Genomic DNA, 23,187 nt, shown 5'->3' with positions numbered 1-23,187 from the left:
TGGAATTGCATGAGACCACTTACTCCATTTTCTAGCATGGGTGGCAAGAGAAAAGTTGTTGACAACTAAAAGTTAACCAAACACTTATTTTTAGAACCTAAGTCCGATGTTATAGTGTCTGGACTCATAACTACCCATTTCTCTGACATTAAGCTGAGCTACCACATGAGAAAATTGCTAGAATGATAGTATTTCCAGGGCATACTGAGTCACTGTCCAACATCTAAAATGGGAAATAAAATAATTTCTCAGAAACTGTCAGCACAGTGGGAGGCAAAGTTTGTAGGAACTCAGCTTGTGTAGAAAAATTCAGATTTCTACTTTAAAACAAGTCCCTCAGCACTAAACATACTTTTTTTTTTTTTTTTTTTTTTACTTTCTAGATGATAAAAACAATTAAGTCCCATGGTACCGATTTCGGGACATTATCTCATATTTATAACAATTATTAAGCAACACTAGCAAAACGATAAAGGTGACAACCAGGGAGCAGCATGACTGGCTCACTGGAAAAGGCTGTGTAGACTCCGAAATATGTATTTTTTGCTTTGATCTGATCCATCCTAGTGATCCTCTGGTCCTCACCTGGCTGCTCTCTTTGTCTAGTCCCTGGAGAGAGATGTTCACGAACCTCCTCCCTCCCCACAGCAGGAACGCACCACTCAAATCAGACCACTTAGGCCTGCATCCTCAGTGGGCCATGGTAAATGTTCATGTGGAAGAATAGGAAAGTCCTTAGGGAATTGGTTTCCTGCCTCTTTTAATTTGCATACCCCTATTTTTTTCTTCCTCTTGGAAGAGCAGGCCCCCATATAACGAATTTAAACTTCTGACAACAGGCTTTCATAGGAAGGGGACAGCTTAGAGATAACTTGCAGACATTAGGGATTTGCAGGTGAAAGCCACTTATCTACTGTACAGGTATGAGATAGCTGCCCTCAGAAGTTGCTATCTATGGTCCCATAGTTAATGCTTAACTCGTAATTGGTAGCAGAAGGGTTTATGAGGGTTTATGACCACATATCTTTGTATCCTTTTAAAAGTAAAAATAGATGTTCTCAAACAATATGAACCTCCATTCCACAGGTCTCTTTCTCTGGGTGTTACCTGGGGGCAGTGAGTTCCAAAAGCTGAATTCAAAAAAAAAAAAATCCAAATTAATTGGTTTGCAGGAAAATTCAGCCTGTGTGGTGAGGTTGAATACATTCTCTCTTACTGTAGGATGTCTTCTGACTGGTCAGAGGCAGGAGACAGCATGGGACAATCTCATCCTCCCGCTGCTTTTTCTGCCAGTAACCAGGGTCTTTAAGACGCCCAATTCAACTGCAGCTGAGCACTGGAAAGTTTTCTGCTTTGTCAGCGACATGGTCTCAGGTACAAACCCCATCTCATCTGCCAAAGTACACGATCTGGATGCTTTCACTAATATTAATTTAAATTTATAAACAAACATCAGAGACTACCAACCTGTGGAAGGGTGAAGAAGTTCATATTGTCGGAGATACCTGTTCCCCCCCGCCTTTTCTCTCCCACTTTAAATTGATGCCATCTTGATTTAAAAAGAAGGCAAAAAAGGGTATTTTTGAATGCTGCCTTCGGATATGCATTTGTATGCATTTTCCATCTTTTAACTAACAAACAGGAGGGAAAAAAAGTTAATTCTGCCAGCAGCCTGCTGTGATATAAATAAAAATAATAGGTACATTCACAGATTTTGAACTTTTTACAGCCACTGCTGCAAAAACCAATTTTAATTTATAACCATGGAGTCTTGCAAAACATATAACGAAGACATAATAAAATGGAATGTTTATCCTGTGGCTCCCATTAGACCTCTTCCGTTCGACGGTTGTAACTAATGACTTGTTTTTCCACTTTTGTATTGGAAGCCTTATTATTGGGCTGCACAGAGCATACCTTATTTGATTGCCCTAGCAATGCCTGCACCTCTTGCTGAAGCCTGCAATTAGATGTTTATGAAATAATATTAAAAAGCTGCATAATCTTGTCTGTGGTCAAAATTAAAAAAAAAAAAAAGACAGCAACAAACCAGCCCTGTTTGTATAATATTATACTGAGTACAATAGACGAATGTTCACTCCAGTGCATGTGTCCTTTTGACTAACCACTTCTATCTGACAACCTTTTTTTGGCAACAGAACACATTGTACTTTTTGGATAATTGACTGTGGAATATAATGTTGTTTATTCAAAAGCAGGTCACACAGAACTGAGCTTCTTGTTGTCTTTATCCTTTTACCTTTCTTATCTTTATGCTGTTTAGATTTATGTTGAATTTTTTTTTTAATTACACATACGGCTTTAATTGCTGTGCTGTATTTATTCACCAGAAGGTGACCTGATAGTGAAAGGGTAAAGAAAGGTGGGTGGGAAGCAGAAATCAGATTTGAAAACTGTATTTGGACTTATTTAACTGTGAGCAATCTGGCAAAGAAACAAACACAAGCACACGCATTTCCAGCATCCTCTGTTATCTACAGTACAATGTTTGCCTCAACTACTAGAAAGAATCAACCAACACTTGCCCAGCGATCTGGAAATTCAACCGGCACTTCAGAAACACTAATCAATCTCTCTCCATTAAAGTTTAGGCACCAAACAGTGGCAAAAGTCCCAGTTTTAAGCTTAAACCTTGGGGGATGAGCACTATCAGGGTGAATGATGTACAAATAGGTGGAAGAAGTCATGTGAAGATCTGGATTAGGCTAAATGCAGTCTGGGAAGTGGCTTCAGGAGAGACTTCTAATTAAAGTATGAGATGGGGCAGTGCAAGAATTGATGTGTTTCTAAGGCATGTCTCAGGATGGAGCCTGGAAGAAGGTCATAAATAACTGTTGCTTAATAGGAGAGAAAAAGAACTTCTGGAATGAATAAAGTGGTGCTGCAGAGGAAACAGAAGAGCTTTCTTCTAACACAAGCTGGAGAGAGAGGTGCCAGGATTGCATCCATGCTGAGAGCATCAGGCCAGGGGACCACAGTAGTCACCTAAGACTTCAAATCTGAGAGATACTCATGAAACTTGGCTTTGCATGAGCACAAATGTTGCAGGGCACTTGCTCATGGGAGATTTCTCTTGCAGTCTGACTCAGATTGAAAAATAAACCCCACCAGGCTTAATGGCAAGAGCCTAGGAGGAATCCATCAGTGGCAAGCAGGGGCTTACTTGGTCACTTGCGCATTTCTTTCCCCTGGAAAAGCCATGAGTTTTCACTTCAAACTCTCTCAGCAGCAACAGAAAAGGAGGTGATTCACTTAATGAGTCATCAGCTCCCACAAAGCTATGCTTCAAAAAACTATGTTTCAGGTATTGATAAAATACAGTCTAAGTAGGAAATAACAGGAAGAAAATCATATAGCGAATGTGCTCTATCACATCCCAGGTGTGGCTGCATTTTACTGATGGCTAAAGTTATCCTCATACATTAGTTTAAGATATTGCCAATTTGCGTGAGGAAATTTTGTTTATTTGTTTAGAAAAAGCTTTATTTGGGGGGGGGGGGAATGAAGAGAATAATACTGACAGTAATAATAATTCATCTGTCTGTGCTGGCGCTAAACCATGCAGTGGAAAATCCCTACTAATGCTAGACTGATCAGCTAACGCACAGCATCTCCACTCTTCTGATTTGTTTTATGTAGCCGACTTTAGACAGCACATTTCAATCTGGACTATTTTGAGGATCCATGTAAAACTAAGTCACTGCTCTATTAGTGCGGATAAAGAGGCATATGAATACTACTCTGCTACAAGCAAGACACAGTTTATCTGATATTTTTTCAAGCAGACAGAATACACTGTGTCTGGAACAAAGCAGAAAATGTGACTGGAAAGTTTAGAGCCCTTAAATTAATTCCCTAGACAAAAAGTTGAGGCACCAAATTCATAATATCATGTTATGTAACTTGTACTGGAGCCAGGCAGCTACTAAGTGAAATAGTATGAGTTATAAAAACAAAGTATTATTATGAAAACAATTTTACAACTTTATAATTCACTATTATTTTCATTTAAGAAAAAACTGTCAGTATAATTGCAGATGCTGTTTGCCTTGCAAGAGTTCTTCCAGCTGGTGATGGGAAACCTCTTCTTCTTTTTTCTTTTTAAAGGCTGCTATTTCATTTAATATATTTCTTTTCCTTACAGTTATCCAGAGGTAAATCTTAACAGAAGACCCATTATGTGGGGGCCTAAGTGAGTTTAGTATCAGAACATTTATGAGCAGTAAATATAACTATATATTCTCAATTATTTCAAGGCATTACTCTTGGAGGAAAAATACTACACCAGCATACAGTATAGACTACTGCTTATTCTTCATAACTGCATATCTATTTTAAATGGGATGCTACAGGACTTGCGCTGCTCACTATGCACCACGATCTCTTCCTAACTTGGCTGCTCACAGGCTCAGGAGTCCCTCCACAACCATGCCTCTCAATGCCCAGCGCCCTACACAAAGCTGCTGCTTTAGTATTAATCCATGAACACATGCTACTAAGAACTGGATTAAGACCACAAATATATATCAAGGTGGTCAATGGGAAAGTCATGCCTGTGTTTACTCAACCGTGGGCCAATCCTCTCCAGGCGACATGACCAAGATACCACATCACCCAAAGCATTGCTACCAACTGGGCAGCTCCTTTTTCTAACACCAGGTCTAAAGTCCTCCATGTTTCACACCAGCAGGGCAGCCAGGGCCCTCCTTGCCCCGGGCACTGGAGCCGTCCAGCAGAGCAGAGTTGCTCCCAGTCTGCTCGGTCTCCTCAGCCTTCCCACTGGTTTGGCGCCAAACCTTGAACAGGTTTCCTTACCCACTTGTGTCCTAGCTTCATTGAGATAAACTTGACAGTAACTCAGAGGCTATCTGACTGAACAACAGCTTTACAACACGCTCCTGCACCTTGGCCTTGATTACGATGCGGCCGGGTTCAGGTGTGTTTGAAAATGGAAGGAATCCGGTTCCTCCAGGAATCAGCAGCAACATCACACATAACAGGCAGAGCATGCCTGTGAATTGGGTGGCACCCGCTTTTATGGGTGCTGCTCTTTGAACAGAAAGCTGTAAACCGATAGCGAGCCCAACCATTGCCACCTCCCAGTGCTGTGGAGCAGGCTGTCCGCAGGTGCACCGTGTCCGGAGTGGGGCCAGCCCCGGGCTCCGGGGGCACCACTGCCCGAGAACCACAGAGCCTCCAATCAGACACTTCTTCCTACACATTGGTAGGTATGTGCTGCCTACATTTTATGGCCATGGATACGAAATCCTTATCTGTTAGACTTCAACATGATCTGTCAAGGTAAAAACTCGGTTATCAAGAGTTAAACAGCACAGAAACGGAGCCCTTAATTAACTTCAAGGCTGCCTCATGCCTTATCATGTATGGAGGCATTGTCCTCAGCTTATTTTAAGAAGGAGCAAGAAAGAACATCCAGGTATTATGCCAAAAGCCTCTTTCTCAATTATTCCTCTTACATTACTAACCCATTGTGGCTGACTAATGACTAAAACTGCAAAAGCTGCATCCTGAAGCTGTAAATTTCAGTTGCTTTCTTGGTATATGCTGACCTGACTTACTCCTGTAACTGCAGGCTCCCTATTATCTTTAACTTCAAGGTAATTGTTTGGTAACTTGCTGTTTCTCTGTCAGGAAAGCAACTCAAATGTACGATTCCTTGGAGACAAATCTGATGAATTCCTCTATCATCAGCTGGTTCCTGCTAATAAACGGTGTGCTTAATAATAAAGTATCAAGAACAAAACGAAGTTCTGAAATGAGAATGTTAAACACATTTTAAAATTGTTTTCAATTCCTTCAAAAGCTTAGGGTATAAAACAGCCTGCGCCAGGTCACAGAATCACAGAAGGGTTGAGGTTGGAAGGGACCTCTGGAGATCATCCAGGCCAACCCCACTGCTCAAGCAGAGTCACCTAGAGCACGTTTCCAAGGATTGTGTCCAGATGGCTTTTGAATGTCTCCAAGGAAGGAGATTCGAAGATCCCTGCAGGAAGGACAAGCACGCCCTTCTGAAAACATCCCTCGGCACCTCGGCCAGCACCTTTTCACCTGAGAGTCCTGAAGAAATCCACAAAGATTTTGATGCAGAGATTCATAGTCTCTTTGAGAGGAATATATGATTATTCTCAATGCCACAGATCACTATCAAGTCCTAACTCTGAGCCTCTCATCTCAATGTTAGACACCACTGCCTTCTTTCCCTCCTCCTCATTTTAATAGAAGCAACAGCATTTAATTTAATACACCCAGAAGCAATGACAGAGTCAGCTGCTGATATATAGCTAGTGCTGGTTAGAACTCAGAATTACTATTTTGTGAGGCATGTCAACATTTTGACATTTGTTGCTACTCTCAGGATAAAAAGGAACTGCATATTCATGTGGAAATTTTGAAATGTCATGTTGAAATCACGAATTCCATTTTGAAATTCTGAATCCTGTGTTTTATTTAATTTTATATTATCTCTCTGTCCACTTTAATTCATTAAATGTCAGGCCACAATATTTAAAATAATCTTTTCTTTCATTTTAATTGTTTTTATTTCAGCATTCAAAAATATGGGCAGCCTCTATCTCACACTGACAGAAAACAAACTTAAACCATCACTTTAAACTGCCTCTGAATCCCATCCAATGGAAATTTTCAATACGTGAGTTTTAGGGAGAAGACACTTTGTAGGGAGGTGGGCAGTGCTACAGTAAGCTGCCTGCCTTTCTGCAAAAGCAAAAAGCCGAGCTAAGAAAGAATATATCCCTGCGACAGCAGGAGTGAATCAGGCAAACTGCATTTATTCATCTGCAAAGAACAAAAAATTCCTAGTCACTAGATTAACAGCAAACAGCAAGAGCATTAGTCTCAGTTCAAACCTACGTGCCGGAGGTACTTATTTATGTGAGTGATGGCAGACTGTAAAAATTATTAAACCAGTACAAGAGAAGTGCATCAGTCATCGCAGAGGACACTGGTGAGCAGATGTTGCTGAGGCAAAGATGAAACTTCCAAGTGAATGTCTCCATCGCAGGTACTAAATCAGTGGAAAAACTGACAAAAGCTGTCTGAAATGAGAAAACAGCGAGTCGTCATGGTCCCCTTTTGGGCACTGCAAGTTTCATGAGACCGCGTCAGCGCTGGTTGCAGCAGGCAGCAAAGAAACACCACATCCAGCAGTGCGGAAAGGATGCAGTGGTTGAGGTCTGCTAATTACGAGCGGTCACCACCAGCCAAACCATGCCAAAAGCCTAAGATGCCTCATTAATTTTACCTCCCCATTTCCAGTTGGCTCTCCACTGAATTTCCACGGTGCTCACCTAGAACGCTGCACGGCGCTGAAGCTGTCATGCTTTGTAGGCATTGACATCTGTAGACATGGAAAAGGGGGCAAGGGGTCCCATGGCCAGCGCAGGCTAAGCACAGTTGGGGAACTGGCACGTTTGTGCCACCTGAGTGAGAAAGCAGGCACCAAACAGACAGCTGTCACAGGGATGCTGCTCCCTTACTCTCGGCAGCAAATCTGCGATAAAGGAACAGGGATTTGGATGATATACTAAATCAGTGCTACAAGACACTTTCTTCCCCCCTAAACCGGCAGATTCATCTCAAGAGAGAATGTTTTTGTTGAGATTTCCATTATTGTGGACCAACACCACAAGCTTGTCTCCAGTGATTTCAGCTGCACCCAGTCTGGATGCAGAAAAAATGCAGGTCTCTTTGGGAGGGAAAGTGGTTCCTCAGCCTTATGAATAGACTCAGAAAGAGGAAGGAGAAGCCATTGAATCTGAGGTCTAGGTAGGACAACCTTTCTGAGCGTCTATGGTGGTCATCCTTTAAACATGCCAGGAACAACATGAGTTCCCTGAAAGTTTGAGGAATTTTTTGTCTTTCACTGAAGTCATAACATTCATAAAATCTGAGCAGAAAAAAATATCCAAAAACTCAAAATAGCCACCACCAAAACAAAACATAGCTCTCCCACGGCACCCCTGAACCACGCTTAAATGAAATTAGTTAAAAAAACAAAACAAAACAAAAAAAATCCACCTCTCTGAAACCACGGTGTGGTTCAGACATGGGCAGCCACGTTGCTTGAGGGCATGGAAGAAGGAAAGAAGGGACAGTGCCAAAAGCACCTGAGAGGCTAAAGAAGGCTGTGTTCCTCCCATGAAAGATGCCTGCATCTATCTGCGGACACCAGGATCCCCTGATAACCCTCTTCAAACAAATCCTGCAGCGTATGGATATATACTGTTGGTCCACAGTGCAGGAGAGGTAATCTGCTTAAGCCATCGGTGCTGCGTCTGATCTAACTGCTGGGGTAGAGCCTCAAGGTGAGAAATGCAGACTATTTACACAGCCTAACTGCAGCTGGAGTCAACCCTTGACAGTATGTTCCTTTCCATCATGTCCCCACCATGTACATAGGCTCTACACATGGGGGTAAACGGAGAGCCTGGTTCTGCTGTGCCTTGGTTCTGCAGTATGTCCCATGCATTGGCTGGAGGGCAGGTTATCAGCTTCGCCTTTATGGGAGAAGGTTTTCCTGGTCTCTGTTGACTGAGGCTGCGGATGCCCACAGCTCCCTTTGGGAACTAAAACTAACACAGGTTAGGGCCGCAGGGGACTGAGTCCTTCTAGCACTCCACGAATGAGCCAGACTGAGAGCAGAAATGGATAGGTACAAGGTCTGTGCCCCTGGTGTGTTTTCTGCTAGTCCACAAAGCCACTGTGGAGACATACAGTAGTGTCTCCAAAACACTCAAACATATTCAAAAACAGCAAGGGGATTTTCTGTGATTTGGAGATATGAGAGCTTGACAAGGGTATTTGGTGTCTCAGCTGATATAGCATAGAAACATTTGGTGATAGCTGTGTTGGTCGGGGTGGGAGTTTTTTCAATTCTATCTTGGCCACAGGGCAGATTTGCAGGAATTCTACTACATTATGGTGCCAAAAATCAGCATACCTAATGAGTCACTCTGGTCTTGTGTTCTCTGGCCTTTGGCAGGGGAGAAGTTAAGAGGAAGACTTCAGACTTTGACTTAGTCTGAGGGCAGAGTAGTACTGGCAAAACGCACGAGAGCAGCCGGTTATGTCACATGTTTCTGTGATGGTCTCCTCATGACAGCTCCCCTGTGGCTTATACAGAGATCCCCACTACCTACAAGATAGAGGAGAAACTACTGAGGTTTTTGGCCAGGAACGCCCTTGAGACACATGAAGGTTTAGATGAGGACGTGCACTCTGCTAGCTCATTTCCTAACTAGGACTGGGCATTAATGCTAAATGGAGTGCTACAAAAGACTAAAATGCACAAAGGTTTCACATGCATGACTTTCACTTCCATAACTGGCCCAAGGACAGAATTCAACACATAGTTGTGTGTGAGTAAAACTCATTGTTCTCAGTGGGCTTTAAGAATCAGTACAGATTATTTTCTGTTCCCATACCAATCCAGATTTATTTTGGATCAGCAGCGACTTCAGCACGATTAGTATATCGCAAAACACAGAACCACAGCACCATGAACCTCTTCCTAACCAGAATGCAAAACATGAAACATTTTTTACCCCTTAAAAATCCTAAACAATCTGAGTGAAAATTTTCAGCCCTCTCTCACAGTGATGGACCATGGTGTGTATTAGAATAAGCACCATGAACTTCTAATCTGAGATGAATTCGTTACTACATCCTTAAAGTTTTGCATACCAAATGTATTTAAAATTAAGAATGCACTTATTTGAATGAAGCTTGGAAATTTTTTTATATTTCAAGATCATTCCCTTGCAAGAAGAAAAATTCCTGAGGATCTTCTTTTATGAGATATGTATTAATGCCAGCTTCTTACCCTGGCTTCTTAACCGTTTTCCTAAACTGAAAGGCCTCAAACAAACCTTGAAAAGGCAAAATGCAATGAAATGCAGAAGCCAGTTGTGTGCTGGTAAATCTGTTAAAATTCACATTGCAGCCAACAAATCAAATTACAGTGACAATTCTCCCTGACAGGAACCTGGTTCAAACACAGCCTTCTTTTTTCTTTCATTTATATAAAATCATTCAAAAAAGTTGATTCTTGTGAATGAGTTAGCCTGCAAAGGAAGAGAACAACATGCAGGAAAACCAGACAACACTGCTTCTTTGGCTAGCAAAAGATACAGTGTTTCATTATTGGGCATTTCCTGTTAGTCTGTAAAATCACCTTCAATTTTTCATCAATTAAACTGTATTTGTTACAAAGCAAAAACAAGCGGAGTCTGCCACTAATGTTTCAGAATATAGTTGTAAGTGCAAAGGTGAGACAGGATAATAAGCTACATATTTAGCAGGCTAGAAGAGAATGAAAGTTCTGAAGGGATTTGACATCAATCAACAGTCTGTTTTGCAGGAGAACTGAAATTATTTATATAGAGATATATAGAGATATTTATATAGAGATATATAGAGATATATATTTATATAGAGATATATAAAATATTTCTATATGTGTTTGCGAATACCACATAAACACACACACACGCATGTATATATACATACATGAAACCCCAAACTTGAGGTAAACTGATATGTCCCTCCAGCTTTGTAATGCAAATGAGACTAACAGGGTTGTGCTGTTTGTGGGTCGAGATGATTTGCGTTTCCATAGAGATACTGACTGCGCTGAAGTTTTTAAATTTTATATATATACATAACTCTACTTGCATTTATAAAAGTCTAAATATCTATTTGGTGTACATCAACATTTCCTCACTGACTCCGCTGAAACCGCATCAATTTACACCGGTTAAGGCTATGTGTAAATTCTGTACCTTTCACTACTTTCTAATTTAAGTCATATCAAGCACCTGCAGAGCTGAGGGTTTATTACCCCTCTCCCCACTCCTAGCTTCTTGGTAAGGAAGGGGGGGGGGGAGTGGTTTATTAGCTCATGTTGCCAGTAGATAATATTCAAGGACTTTTTTATTTATTGCTCTCACTATACTGCCTGCAGAATCCTGAATATCTTTGCCTTCAAAACTTCCTACTGTCAGGAAATCTAGAACTAAGGGAAAACTGGCTCTATGCTTCTACTGAAGGAAATGGCAAGAGGCTAGACTTTTTTTTTTTAATGTGTCAGAAGCTTTTACCATTTCTCTGTTAGCACTCAAGAGCAGCTATGTGCTGAGGTGAGTCTAGGTGGCCCAGGACAGCGATGGGCACACTGCCTCCTTGCCTGGGTTTTGCTCTCCTCAACCTCCGCTGGAGCCGAAGCCAGACCTCGGAACACCTCCCGTACTTTAGAAAGATCCCACAAAGTCCCTGCATCACCCCAGAGTGCATTAGAGCTGGCCATCAGCAGAAGTGATGGAGGCCAGACAGGTTCCAAGTTTGGACTGAGAGGCCAGGCAGACCAGTTTGACTTCCTAGTACAAGTCAGCCTAAATTGGCGAGGTCTGGACACCTGTTAAAGTGTATGGACACCACTCACCGTACCATCTTATTGTCACTTGAGAGGAAAATCAAACAGCCCACAGAGCTGTGTGGGAACTCATTTCCATGTGGTTTCAGTGATAAGTGATTTTTAAACAGTGACACACAAGAGGTCAACCTCCGGAATTGCTTTGAACCACAATCAAACACAGCCTGTTTTGTATCTCCAATCTGAATAAGAGGAGGAACATTTTTTCTGGTGAATCAAAAAAAGGTCCATAAACATACAGAGGAGAAGTTTACACGCAGTTTCCTATTTGATCTTGGGAGAACCTGGAAGGAAAGATCCAAGTGTAGTAATTCCATATGAATACACAGCCAACAAACTTATCATGTAACTGCTTGTCACGGGGACGTAAACTTCCTCCTGCCCTGCAGGGTGAATTCCAATAAGTAACACCAAGTCTCTGTAAATGAGACAGTCTCTCCCTTCAAGGCTGATGGGATTTCTAAGACTCCAAAAGCGTATTTTCAAGTCAGATGAGAGTTCCCTATTTTCAGCTTTTAAGAAGCCGTGTGGATAGAGAACACTGGGCAAAACTATTTTCTGTATTCCTCATAGCTTTTCTCTTGTTTTGAAACAAAGATGTGGTTTACAGTCTTGTCAGCTCACTGAGTCAAACTTTACACAATGGAAAAGCCAACTAACTTGATTTCAAAATCTTGGCCTGCCTCCTGAAGGCTGGCCCATACCATCTCCAGAGTCCAGGCCCACACTTGCCTTGCGCTCATACTGTTTGCACTCACGTTCACATTTACATTACGGGCTTTGAGCAAGCGTGAGACATGGAGGGGAGGCAAGAACGTGAGCCCCCACTGCCCTCAGCAATGGGGATCCAACCACCTCTGAAGTGTAATACTTGTGCCCTGAGCACTCAGTCCTTCACCAGTCACTGCACGGATAAATCTCACTAGGTGTCACAGAGCTGATGTCTGGAAGGCATGTCAGCCTACGCAGGGCTCTGAGCTACCACAACGTCCCCTCAAGCCTCGTGAAGCAGCATGGACCTCCGCATCTGAGGTACAGCCGTTCGGCAGCTGCAGATGCATCGGGCACATGCAGTGCTCCCAGCCTGCCCCCACTGACACAGTAAATCTACACGCCACATTTTAGCAAGGGTCTCAGCCCATGTTAAGCTAACAGAGCTGAAAACACAGCTTTGTACTCTCTCAGCAAAGCTCACAAGCGTCTGCATCTCCTACCTTTTGCAGAGCAGGCGGCTGCGGAGCCAACACTGGGTCAGTGATGTAGGTCTTCTTCGTGCCAGGTGGCTGGTACAAGGCAGGAGGAGTCTGGCCGATGGTGTTGCTGGCAGGATAGGCTGGCTCGGGCTTCCAGGTGTTTTGGGGCACGTAGGGTGGCTCTGAGCCATTCCTCCCTCCATATCCCGTGTAGTACGGGTCCTGGTACCGGCCCGGAGGAGGCGCGTAGCCGTAGCTGGGCTCCGAGGGCCGCGCGGGCTGCGGGGCATAGCCATAGTCAGGCCCGCGAGGCTGCGGAGGAGCGTAGTGCGGCGGCGCTCCCGGCTGGCGCGCCGGCGGAGGGCCATAAGGCTGGCTCGGCCCGAGGCTGCCGTAGGGAGTGGGCTGCGGCCCCGGCGGCTGGTAGTGAGGGCTGGGCTGGGCCGTTTTCACCTGGACGTTGAAGGCCGGGCGGCTGGGGGTGGAGGCAGTGGTGTACGATGCGGGAACCGGCTGCGGCTGGGGTTTCAGGGTGCCGATGGGAGTGACCGGGATCGGAGCCGGCTGCCCAGGGCCCTTGGCAGTGGATTTCTTGGTGGCAGTGAGGGGAGGCTGGTTAGGAATAATCATCCGCTTGTGGCTGGTGACAGGCGTTGACACCGACGGGGTGGTGGCAGAGGCACTGCTCGAAGTCCCGGCGCCCTAGGGAGTGAGCAGAGGAGAGAGACCCTCAGTAGCAGCAGGAGGAAGTGGCTGGATGTCAGAACAAGCAATTCAGGGTTAAATGGAAATGGGATTTTATAGTAACATCTGCACAGCAACTCAAACTGCTTAGGAAAGCATGAATGTACCTGAGACCAGATTATAAAATGGTAATAGCAACCTTTTCCTGCTCTGACAGAACAGGGACAACACTACTGCAACTGAACAGAACTGCCACGCAAGGTATTTCGTCTTTCCTTGGGATTTTTTTCCTTTGCCTTAAAACAAACAAACAGAAAAGTGATAAACACAAAAAAAAAAAACAAAAACAGGAGACTCACTGGAGAATAATTAGGGGGAAACCCATGCACAAAGCTGGAAAGAGTCCTATGAAAACAAGGGCATTTTGAAAGAGGGAGAAAATGAGATTAGAGTCTCTATGGAGATGGGAAATTCCCTGGGTCTCTAGAGGGCTTGTACAGTACTGCCCCCCAATAAGGAAGCTGCTTTAAAAGCACACGAGGCAAAAAAATGGGATGACCTGATAGCAGTTTCCAAGCCATAAACATAAACTTAGATCAAAGCAAAATACAGAGGTGTCCCTTTGCCTGGCTCTGCTTTTAAGCACTGCTGGTAGAAAATCTGGAGTGACCCCAGTGAAGGTAAATGTTACACATTTCATGTAAAAGGGCAGAAAGCAGGCCGAGATTCCTGAGAGCTTCAAAAGTCAGCTCCCTTGCGTGTCGCACGTAACCCTGCACCAGCACCTTGGGAGCAGCAGCGGTCAGGGAGCCAAGAAACAGCTTCAAAGCAAGCACTGCCACTTCCTGGGCTTTGGTGACTAAATGAAGGTTTAGTGTGGTGACACTGTCCTAAAAGGCATCTTACATCATTCTGTCTAAAGCACTTGTTTGTCTTCCTTGCTACTTATTAAACTCCAATGTCCAAAAACACTGGTGTGAAAGGACATTTTTGTTAAATAGCTGAAATAGCCAATGGTGTGAAATAATTTCTGGAGAATACTGAAGATCAGCCGTAAGTCTTTTCGGTAAACCACAGAATAGCAAACTTGAATTTCTGGAGTTCAGAATTAGATACAACCTCTTGCCTCTTTTAATTTTCCTTTCCCTTAAAGGCATACCTGAATTTCATGCTTTCCTATACAGAGAAGCATTAAGTACAGACATGCAATTTGACAATATTTCCTTGCTGTTGTATCTTAACATGATGGTTATATGAGGTTATATCTCACAAACTTTCTACACTGGGCTCGATCACACTCCTGATCCACCTGATAACCTAAGAGTTTACTGCAGCCTGAAGTCTGACAAGCCCAGCTCTTACTGATGGTTGTGTTCAACCTAAGGCATGCACCTCCTTCCCTTGAATGACCAATCTTGTGTGTGTCCCAGGAACTCCTGCTTTATGCAGGCACCCTGACCTCCACCTTCTGCCCCATCGCCTTCCTGCTGGGACCGCAGGACAGGGAGGAGGACAGGGAGGGCATGCCAGGGGCAGCCTGTGCACAACCTCTGCCCAGGCCAGAGAAATCCTCTGCCTGGTCAGCAGGTGGCAGCAATAAATTGCTACCAAACTAACCCAAGCCAGCTGCAGGATGGGGATTGTAGCCACTCATTTCCCTGGCCCTCCCAAGGTACGGACGGAGCTCACCATCCAAGGTGGAAGAAAGGCTGATCCACCACTACTAATTGGCAGCTGGTACACATCAAGAAAGGGACATAAGAGCAGGTCAGTCAACTTCTCATCCACAGCCCACAGACAAGTCTACGACGGGAATAAGGAAGCTCTGGTGCCCCATTAGTAGATCTACCCTGGTGCCACGTAAAAGGCACTTTTGCTGATGCACTGATAAATAACTTGCTCCTGCAATCACACCTTCAGGGCAAACCTCCCAGGAGGAGTCACTATAAATTAGCAAATTAAAGGGCAAATAAGAGCATTAATTTGCTTCTAGAGGTATAAAAGGCATGTATGCAGGGGTGGGGAATAACAAGGCAACAAACTTCTGCTGGAGAAAGACCATCTGAATGCATCCAAACTTTCTGAAAAGATCCATGGCAAGACAGTACTAAGCTGGACTAAAGAGATTCAGAAACTGAGAACAAGGAAGAGCTGAAGCGTGACCTAGCTGAACTGCAAGGACAGAGACAGGTTAAGGGTCTGTAGCCCTCCATTAATATTGCCTGACTTTTGTATTTCTGAAATACCTGACAAGGAGCAGGCATTCCTCTATCCCTGCTTCAGAGCACAACTGCACCAGCGCTCATTACTAGCAAGAAACTTTGCTTGCTATTGGAATCAGTCTCCTATGTCAGCTTGGCATTTATGCCCCAGAGTGCTAGAAACTCTCCCATTTCCTCACCTATTTTGTTCTTGTAAATGACAGTAGTTTGTCCACTTACTGTAATGGGATGAAAGGTCCCCAACGCAGCACTGCATAATTACCACCAGGAAAGCATTTTTTTTTCTATGTGAAGAGCGAGAAGGTGGATAATGTTTAAATGACAATGGCCTGGAGGGGGAGGGGTGCAGAAAGACCAAAACAAAACAAAAAAGATAGAAAAAGAGCATTATTCATCACATCTTATATTTCTGAGTGCAGACCCTGAAAGCAGATGACGACAGACTGCTGGTAAAGCTCTTGTGACAGAAGTTTGCACCACCACAAGAACCAGGGGATTTTAATTTTGCACACAAATGTCCATATAACATTTCACTTGGTGCACTGATGCCAGCCTCTGCAAGGACTGGAATACACCTTAGAAACGAATGGTAGCCTCTTCCTCGAAAAATCTCACCACCTATTCACTGGCCCTCTGAAAGGCTCTGAGCAGCTCCCACCTTCAGCACTGCAAAGAGGACGAAGTGAGAGTCTCCCCTCCAGCACTGGAGCCTCGGGAAGGGAAGTGGGAAGCCGGAGCCAGAGACCTCCCTGGGCCATCAACTTCATAGCAAAAGCTCGAGCTAGCAAGCGACGGCTGCATTGTGGCATTCAAACCACAGCGCGCCTTGAGGAGGAGGAAGTTTGCATCAGTAGGAGTCCCCAGAGGCATTCTGCGTGACTCATTCTGAATTCCTCTGAGGGTGCTGGGGAAGTGTGCGATGAAAGCTGGGGTTGGGGGGAGGAGGAGGTTGTAATGCTAGTCAACATGGTGCAGTAGAGAAATGGGACATTAATCTAACACTACTGGGGCACTGATGATTTATGAGGACACAAAAAGGAGCACTGGTTGTAGCTCCTGAGCAAGGGCACAGGAGAGGTATCTCCATAAATCCTCTGCCCTTTCACTTGGGAGAGGGAGGTCCAAACTTCTGTACGCCCAGCCATGTACTCAAATATCACCTCAGTCTTAAACCTCTACATTATTCATGGATTAAGAGAAGATTTTATAAACACATATGAACTATGGAGAGTTTAAGATGCCTGCTCTGAGGACAGGCATGTGCAAAAGAAGGATGAGAAAGAGGTACTTGGACACTACAGGGAAGAGTGGTTTAAACAGATGTTTGGAAGGCACTAGGAGGATAGCAGGGATGGATGAGGCTATGACAACGCCAGGTGGAGGGAGAGGGAGTAACGAACATAAGGCTGGAAAGGGCTACCTATATCGCTGGGTACAGTCCCAGCAAAACAGATAATTGTCACAATTGTTTCATCCAGAAGAGTCCACTGAACATCTACTAGCGCAATGAAGTAGACTCCTCCAAAAGTACATCAAAGTAACAGCCTACAACATGAAAACAAGGAGAAACAGGAGAAAGAAAAAGACGAAAGACAAAGAGGGGATTCATGGGAGTTTGGGCATCCCTTCCTCCGGCAGCTCCTGGACAGCTCATTTCAAAACCATACTGCATCTGCAAGGGACTATCACGGCCAAACACACTCTCTGACATTCTCTAAGGGCTGTTTTCAAAGGAAGACAGGCTTTCCTCTGCTCGCATGCACTAGATGAAACTGTCTGACACACTTTGCAAGTGCAAATTAGAACCACGCTACTTACCATCAACCCCTTCCTGCAAATTCATATTTGCAAAGAGAGAGTAAACTAGAAACCCCAGGTGCTGATAACAGAGTTAAGAGAAACTAGACTAGGAAGGAGTTAAATTCAGAACCTCATCTACCACAAGCATTTTAATACAAAATCTTTTTTTTTAATGGGGAAAACACAAGAGCCTTGTTTAAACACAGATGGAAGTACCTAAATGCACTGCCTCTTCTACAAATGAATTATCCAGCAGTTCAAATAGAGGTGAACTAATACTGACAAAATCAAGTAAAACTCAGTCAACGTGGGAGGAAAAAAACCCCAAAACACTTCTCCTAAAAAAAGTTACCATGTGCTAAGAGGAATCATTTTGTTTGGTAACTCCTGCCCTATCTCCTTAAATGCAGTGAAAGTTTATAAACATTTGCAGGAGGTTCTTGTGACAACCACCATCATGAGAACTCTATGCTGTTGCAATGAAGGATTCATGCTGCCCTATGGATCTGATTTTCGAAGCTGTATAGCTGGATTCAAAACTACCCTGGTGGGAAAACACAAAATTCTGAGCATCTATATGATTATTCATGCTATAGAAATTATTTATGTACATTTTAAATTAAATCCAATATATATCCACAAGTAGAAAGTCATATAATAGGTATTACAGATCCACAATAGTCTACAGAAATTAGCCTATAGGTCTATACTATTTGTCAGGGTTAAATATTTCCGAAAAGAGTACAGAATAACTGTATTTTACTTTGTAGGAACATGATTCTATATGATCAGCTGGAACCCTTATGAAAAGGACTTCATTCCCGTTTTATTTTGTGTATTTGTAGAGTATTTTCTAAAGAATCCTTTCAGTTATTCAGTTTCAGACTGGATCAAAAATGCCTACACAAAGTTTATCATATTCTATTCAATTCTCCAGGCATTTTTCATAAAGGTACAGTTGAATAGCTTTAGCCCTTTAGCTGTCAAATTATCACATATAAAGATACATGACTCCAGCTCAGTGGTTTTCAACCTTTATGCTCTGCAGCCCCGAAATGTTTTTTCAGGAGAGACAAGCTCCTTTACTGAGAGAGTTAATCTACTGACAATAAACATGTTTCTTTAAGTTACCTGTCACAGAATCCTTCCCAGTCATCTTAGGAGTGATCCGCGGCCCCCCAGGGTTTGCAGAGCAGAGGTCGAGACCCACTGCTCCAGCTGGGGCTGCCTTTTCAAGCAGTTCAGTCACAATTACTCCATGAGAGGAACAAGACGACACTTCCTCCTTGAGAAGCACAGACGTAGCAACTACTGGCAGGCTGAGCCCGGGATATGGCATTCCCAGGAGGCTGCCAGTTAACAGCACTCCGGGAGCATCTCTCCTCCTAACTCAGCCGCTCTCCTGCTTGGCCCATGGGCACAACCAGCTGGAGCGAGACACACTGGGGCCACCACCAGCCTCAAGCCCCCACTGAAATCCGCTGAGTGCCCCTGGTGGGGTGGTGGTGGGAGGCTTGGGTGGCAAAGGCAACGAAGGGCGGACAATGAACTTGGCTTCTCCTGACGCTGCAGACTGGCATTCACCTCAGCTATCTGTAGATGTTTAAAGCTCGCTCTGTCATCAGGAAAGGAATGCACCTCCACGAGGTCATTTATCCCATTTTTATATTGAAGCCTAAAACAAGGGAGATGAATCATCAACTGGAGGAACCTACTTCCCCCCACTGACTGCAGAAGGAGCATAAAGACAGCTAAGTCACCGAATATTTAGACAGCACAAGTTAGATGAGGTGAATTCGGCGATAAGGAGGTAATTTTGACATGACTGTAAGAAGCACAGATATGCTTCCTGCATTCCTGTGCATTTCCCTTAACGCTCTTCCCTGCATTAAGGGCACTGCTGCTCAAACTGTGCTAGTGCTTCACGTCGTGTGGTGGTCTGCACACCAGCCACTCGGTGATCAGCCAGACCCCACCATGCTGTGTGGCCAGCACCAAACCGGGAAGCTGCAAAAGTGTTTCCATTGATCAGAGTGGGTTGGGGTTGGCTGGGGTGGGCTGCTCTCTCCCACCTCAATGATGGCTCCTACTAGAACCGGGAGCTACTGCCTTGCCAGGAGTCATGGCCAGGCTGTGCCTTACTCCTGCCTGAGGCAGCAGACACCAGCTTCCTCCCAGCTTGGGAAGGACAACCCCAGAGAAGTGTCACTTAGCCGTGCTTTAAAACCTGGGCCTTTAGGTACCTGAAAACATGAACAAGCACTTGATGGGGTTTCCCGATGTGCTTACACATCTAACTCCGCCTGACTTCAAATTCTGTACTTGAACAAGCTGCATTACTAGTGCTAATGCATGGCTGGGTTCCCCTGCACATATCTTCTTTTTCTGTCTGAAATACCATCTGGGTGAAGAAGAGAAATCTGACCTTTCATTTGGGACTTGCAGATGCTTGGAGTCCTGGCAGACCCCCAGGTGGGCTGCTGCATGTCCAGATATGCTGAGCACATCCATGGCACACATACAGCACACCCAGTGCACTCCCAGTGTAGAGGGCTTCCCGGCCTTCTTAGTGATGTCCAAACAGCAGACCGGGCACACTGAGGATACAACGGTCTGCTTTGAACTGCTGCTACATGATGCACACAGCTCAGCTGCTGGCACAAAATTCTTTAGGTGTTAAAATACCTTTAAAATCTGGTCCAAAATCTTGAAGTCTGGTCCAAAACTTTTAATCCCTCAGCCCAAACACCTTTATAATCAGATGAAACTTTTCTTTCCAATTCCATCAATCTCTGATTTCCTATTTACAGCGGAGACATGCAAGCATCATGGGGGCATGGGATGTGCACAGATCAGCAGTCACACTCATACTTTCCAGCTGTGTTTATTTGGGATTCAGCTTGTTGGTTTGATCTCCAGAAACTATCAAGGTATTTGACTAGATTGCTCCTAGGCATTATACCAAAAGAGGAGAAATCTAATAAAGTGTCCCATCCCTTGTTCTTAAATGAAGAAAATACCTTACAGATGCCATGAAGTGTTACAAGAACACAATTACTTCTGAGCTTTGATCTGTTTTTCAGCTGCTACTAAAGGTGGAAAAGGAGTCAACATAATTGTTAATGCTTCTGTTCACAACCTCTTTTGTACTCCCTGTGACGGCCCAGCTTGAAACACAAGGGAGAATAGGGCACGTGAAAGGAAAGGTGACCTCCAATATTCTATCATGCAAAACAGCCTTTCACAACTGATGCATGCGGTTATAGACAAACACCTTGGTTCAGCTTTCAGTACGGGTGTCAAGTGTTTTAGCCAAGCTGGGTTTCCACTTTCCAGCACTCCATTAATTCCAAGAGCTTCAGCACAGCTGAAAGGCTTGGTCTCCAAAATAAAACAGTGCTATGCCAGGGAAGAATTTTGCTCGGCCTTTTCGGTTTCGTATTTACTTTTTCATTTGTTTACCCCAATACGATTGCTACAACAAGCTTTTGTATTTGTTATTTCCTTTCTGATAAGTGATCACCTGGTCTTTATGAGAAGGACTACACAAGAGACCAGTTTTAAAAGCTGTGCAAATAATTGACCTAAATACTTCTAGCCCTGGTGGTCAGTCAAGGGACATAACGTTACTTTAATGCATTGAAGGGTTAGTTATGATTAAAACTCTCCTATTTAGCAAATCCACTTGAACAGTTCATCTGCAGTAGCCACTTCATCTGCAAGGACATAGAATATTAGCATGAGAAACACCTTTGTTGAAAAGCTACAGAAGATGTCGATCATAAGAAACTAAATGTTTTCTGAATTAATCTTGGGATATTTCAGCAGTTTCCCACTCTCATTGCTAAAATGACAAATTTGAGCCAATCTGGACCTCAGAAACACACAGCAGCAGCCCCCTGCACCGGCTGGATCAGTCGCTCATCGCTCAATGATAAATTATGTTAAGAGCTGTGCACCACAGCCCTTTGGTCACCTCAAAATGTGGAGTTACTGAACACACTCGGGGAACAGAAGACCACAAAAAGAGTAAAGCAGTAGCATGTGAACACAAGTCAGTATGTGCCTGGGACAGAGAAACTGAGCTCCTTAAGGCAGACTTCTCCAAGGCCTGGCTCAAAGCATTTCTGTTCAGCAAACTGGGCCTTTCTAATGGGCTGAATGATGCTCCTTGCTTAACTCAGGCAAAAGGCTGCATTGCCTGACAAGGGGGAAAGCCCCCACACTCCTATAAATAACAACTTTGGGTAAGCAAAGTATTTTTATGACTTTTGCTATTACTAATCTAGTGAAGCTTGAAGTATCATAATTACAGCATCCACAGACTTAAAAACGTTTTTTTTCTCCTTTTTATAAGTTGATATTTGTAATGGAAAAGAAGCTTAGGTGCATGATAAATATGGTCAGGCTGGAGGGCTATACATACGATGCAGCTATCCCTGGATGCTGCAAAATAGATTATCAAAAATAGGTTAAAAGGGTATAAAGGAAGATGCAGAGTGAGGGGAAGGGATGTGCAGGTGTGAGTGACCGACAGAATGAGATGCATGCGTTCATGAAGACTTCTGGAGAATTCTTCTACAACATACATAGAAAAGTTAGCATTTTCTACTGTGTGTTGAACAACAAATTTAAAGAATAGTCCAAAAACTCTATAAAAGGTTCTCATTTCCTACTTAATTGCAAAGGAGTTTTAGAGTGTTTATAGACTATGCAAGCTTTCTTCTTTATTAATTCTAGAGAACATTAAAAAAGTCTGCATATGCACACATAAAATAATATGAAATACATACGCACTCAGACACGACTTGGTTTATTTTGCATTACTTGTTATTTGTTTACAATTCCATTTATTTGTTGCATTCCTTGCATTTATAATCTATTTATCTTTTCAAATTCCAAAAGTCTATTAAACCAGATTTTAAAAATTATCCCACTACAGGGCATAAACATTTTCAAATGTTAGTATTGTCTTTTTATTTCCTGTGAAAACCATGTGTTTTTATTCTTCTCTTCCCTACATTTTAGAGCCTGTGTGAATACTAGTATAGAAGAGCAGAAGCCTCAATGAACAATTCTGTGTTCATACAACGTCTGCTTTCTTATGGTTCATTTGAGGTCCAGAACCCACCATCATCTGCCAATATTTTTAGTGGGCTACAAAATGATTTGAATTAGTAACTTGCATGGTTAGCAGAATATAAAACTATACGGCCTCACCAAAAAAATAGCAGCTCAACCAAAAAAGCCATAAAGGACTTGTAGATTATCACAGAGAGCTTATTTTTCTATTAGGTCCAATGTACACCTTTCCAAAAAGCTGAAGAACTCCAACAAGAGGTCACATTTAACAGGTTTCCCAGATGGCCCCTTCTGCCAGGGAGTGGAATGTTCCTTCATTTATCCATTCGCCCAGGCTATTGCTGCTGCCCAAAATACTTTAGTATTTCCACGGTATCACATATTTCAAGTAAGATACTCAAAAATACATCTGATTAGAAAGGTTTCATTTCACCTGCTATTTTTTTTTTAATTCCTATGCATGCATATAAATACACACACAGAGACATATAGAATTTACCCACTGCAACATGTCTAGTCAAAACACCAGGACAGTACTGTAACAAGTCAGGAAAGTGAAAGAGATTATTAATTTATAGCACAAGAAAAATGCCATCTGTGAAACAGAAATACTCAAGTAAAAAACAATACAGAAAGTTAGACAGGATATTTTTAAATTAAGATACTAACTCAGAATAATCACTATTTCCTCACTATTTTCCTATCTTCACAGAGA

At 43.3% G+C, this 23,187-nt stretch overlaps 1 protein-coding gene across 12 annotated transcripts in view; it reads right to left on the bottom strand.

Annotated features, from left to right (window-relative positions):
• Nucleotides 1–23,187, bottom strand: part of LPP (LIM domain containing preferred translocation partner in lipoma) — a 367,548-nt gene that overhangs the window by 120,330 nt on the left and 224,031 nt on the right. For all 12 annotated transcript variants that reach the window (XM_064516781.1, XM_064516778.1, XM_064516782.1 and 9 more), the window contains one exon: nt 12,706–13,386. In XM_064516781.1, coding sequence (XP_064372851.1) covers nt 12,706–13,386 — 681 coding nt within the window. The remainder of the gene's footprint in view (nt 1–12,705; nt 13,387–23,187) is intronic.

The sequence above is a fragment of the Dromaius novaehollandiae genome, chromosome 9 (genome assembly GCF_036370855.1).
Source record: "Dromaius novaehollandiae isolate bDroNov1 chromosome 9, bDroNov1.hap1, whole genome shotgun sequence".
Classification (NCBI taxonomy): Eukaryota; Metazoa; Chordata; class Aves; order Casuariiformes; family Dromaiidae; genus Dromaius; species Dromaius novaehollandiae.
The sequence above is the reverse complement of the archived record's forward strand: the minus strand, read 5'-3'. Positions and strand labels throughout refer to the sequence as shown.